At 39.2% G+C, this 2,784-nt stretch overlaps 1 protein-coding gene across 1 annotated transcript; it reads right to left on the bottom strand.

Moving 5' to 3' along the window:
• Nucleotides 1–541: 541 nt before the first annotated feature.
• On the bottom strand, nt 542–2,149 carry LOC140748815 (fork head domain-containing protein FD4-like). The gene has a single exon (XM_073081726.1). It carries the CDS (start codon nt 2,027–2,029, stop codon nt 1,250–1,252), a length of 780 nt encoding a protein of 259 aa, XP_072937827.1. The 5' UTR covers nt 2,030–2,149; the 3' UTR covers nt 542–1,249.
• Between the last annotated feature and the right edge of the window lie 635 nt (nt 2,150–2,784).

The raw sequence follows: 2,784 nt of genomic DNA, 5'->3' as shown, positions 1-2,784 counted from the left end.
TGTATTTTCTAAGTAATTGAAAAAAATAAAATTAATGTATATCGACTTTGAACTTGAATATAAAATTAATAAACTATTTTTTTTTTACATGTAATCTGTATTAAGATTGTTATATGCGTATCATTAAGAAAGATAAATGTATTTAGTCTTAGTTAAATTTAATTTGATTCAATATCTTATTATTATTTAATCAAAATATCTTAATAACGAGATTTTAATAATATCAATATCTATCTAAAATGGAATCGACATAGTTCCTTATCCATAATCATTATGGTTTTAATATGTGATATGATACGGATATTTATTTATTTACTCGTATCACGATATAATTGTATAGAATCATAGCATTTATAATGAGGATGTAATTGAATACTTCATTATTTGATAGATGAGATGTAGAGTCACTCTACAACACGAACGGTTATGTTATTACGACAATAGGTATTATTTTACTAAATGTTGTGAAAAAAATATGTTGGATATTTTGTCAATAAAACAAATATTATATTGAGAAGTATTTCATTTAATAATCCTACAAAATATGAAAACAATGAACAATATTTACAAATAGCAGATTCCTAATATCTACAATAAGTAACAATAAAAGAAATTTAACTATATCGAACAATAAATAACAATTTTAACACGGATACTACGTTTTCTATATAAATCGTATTATTACGGATTATAGAATATTATATAATGAGTATTTACATTTGCAGAATTTGAGAATTAACTCAAAAACCGGTGCGCAAACTGAGAACATACAGGAAATAGACACATACATATCTACATTTAATAAATTACCTTTGATCTTAATTAATACTATATCTAATAGCTACAAATATCTACAAGTGAGATCACTAAATTATTAGATATATGGGAACTGGAACAAATAAAATGTTTGCTTTATACGAGTAGACGTTATAATAGCTAATTGTATAATGACCATTTAGGCCTCCACGCATTAATCCCGTAATGAACGCTAGGCCATTTGGGTATGAAAATCTTTAAACTAACTCATTTACTTTGATATGAGGCCAATTAGATATTAGACTCTACATTTTTGAGTACTTCCTGGTACATATTAACTTTGACAACTAGTTATTTTTGCAACTGTACATAATTTTCACTACTCATAATTCTAATTCACTGCCATTGTTTTTATTTTCACCACTGAAAATTTAAAAGAGTTCTGTACTTACAACCTAAGATTGCACGAAACATTGGAGTAGTTGGGGAGATGTCACGCAACAGGCAGCAGCGGCGGCGGCAGGTAGCAGGGCCGCAGCGCGTGCGCGGCCGCCTGCAGCAGCTCCGCGTGGTACCGATGCGCTGCGAGCATGTACGACGAGTGCATGGGCATATCCAACTGTGGCATAGGTTGAATCGGCTGCATAGACATCATTTGCTGCGGGGGCGACGGCGATGATCGCGGAGGTTCCGGCTCCAACAACGCTTCGATTGTAAACGCTCTCCTTGGCCGTTCTCGAGGCAACATGGTGATTGTAGCTGTTTCTGGTATTTCGGCTGGCTCGGGGCTTAGCTGAGGACACATAGGCGGAGTGTACAAGCTGGCACTCGGTAGAGCCGGCGGCGGCGGCGGCGCTCCAGCTTGTCGCGCCAAAAATGCTCGGTTAAAACTTGCTAGTGCTGCTAACTCTGCATTCAGATTATCCTTTTCTCCTTTCTGAAGCTTGAAGCGCTTGCGGCGGCGAAGTAAAGATCCATTCTCAAACATATCGAACGCCTGGGGATGCAGCGTCCAGTAGGCGCCCTTGCCGGGGCGATCCGGGCGGCGCGGCACCTTCACGAAGCAGTCGTTAAAGGACAGGTTGTGGCGCAGGGAATTCTGCCAGCGCTGCGTGTTACGCCGGTAGTACGGAAACCTGTCCGTGATGAACCGGTATATCTCCGAAAGCGGCAGCATACGCTCCGGCGAGCTCCAGATGGCCATCGCCGTTAACGATATGTAAGAGTACGGAGGCTTTTGATCACCATACGATTCACGCGACGGTCGCGGCATTTTCACTGAACGAAAGGTTAAATTATTAAGCGGTGTCAAAAATCAATGATGAAAAATAACACAAGTGTCCGATCACGTCACTTCGGTGCGATGTATGGAGAGGAACTGAGGCGCGGAGAGCCAGGCGGCCGGCCCGCCCGCCCGGCCCGGCGAGCGAGCGCGCCGCACGGGGCCCGCTCCCGCCACCGACCCGCCATTGGTCCACCGACCCACCAATCACAGTCCTCCACTTTCAGGTATGATCTCGGCTTTCGCTCCACTAACAAGGAATTTAAATTGATATTATGTTTATATTGCCTCCAAATATCTTTTGTGATGACACCGCTTTTTATTTAACGTATGTAAATTACGATGATACAGAAAAAGAGATTTGAATTATACACCAATTCGACGATGAATGAATAATATTATAAAGTCTCACCATTATAAATATAAATTATAATCGGCGAAATGAAAAAGCTGCGAATAAATTGATATGACTCTGCTTGTAAGCCTAATTGGGTGTCGGTGGCTACTACAACATTCGTTAACATCGTCAAAATAATAAAATTATACGAGATGAAAAATAAACATAAAATAAATCTATTAAATATGTCGAAGATCATATATCGCAGACGAGTTTATCGTTATCAAGCTTATCTTTTTTTATAATATAGGAGCAGCAGACGAGCATGCAGTCCACCTGATGGTAAGTGGCTACTACCGCCCATAGACATCTGTAATCAACCCCAGATAGGACTAGATATTTCTACCTG

The sequence above is a fragment of the Epargyreus clarus genome, unplaced genomic scaffold, assembly GCF_041222505.1.
Source record: "Epargyreus clarus isolate Ecla_fem2 unplaced genomic scaffold, WU_Ecla_fem_2.2 ptg000003l, whole genome shotgun sequence".
Taxonomy (NCBI): Eukaryota; Metazoa; Arthropoda; class Insecta; order Lepidoptera; family Hesperiidae; genus Epargyreus; species Epargyreus clarus.
This window is presented reverse-complemented; position numbering and strand designations above follow the sequence as displayed.

What these genes read in the sequence shown, in the direction of transcription:
- LOC140748815 (XM_073081726.1), bottom strand. Translation starts at nt 2,029, where the DNA reads ATGCCGCGACCGTCGCGTGAATCGTATGGTGATCAAAAGCCTCCGTAC.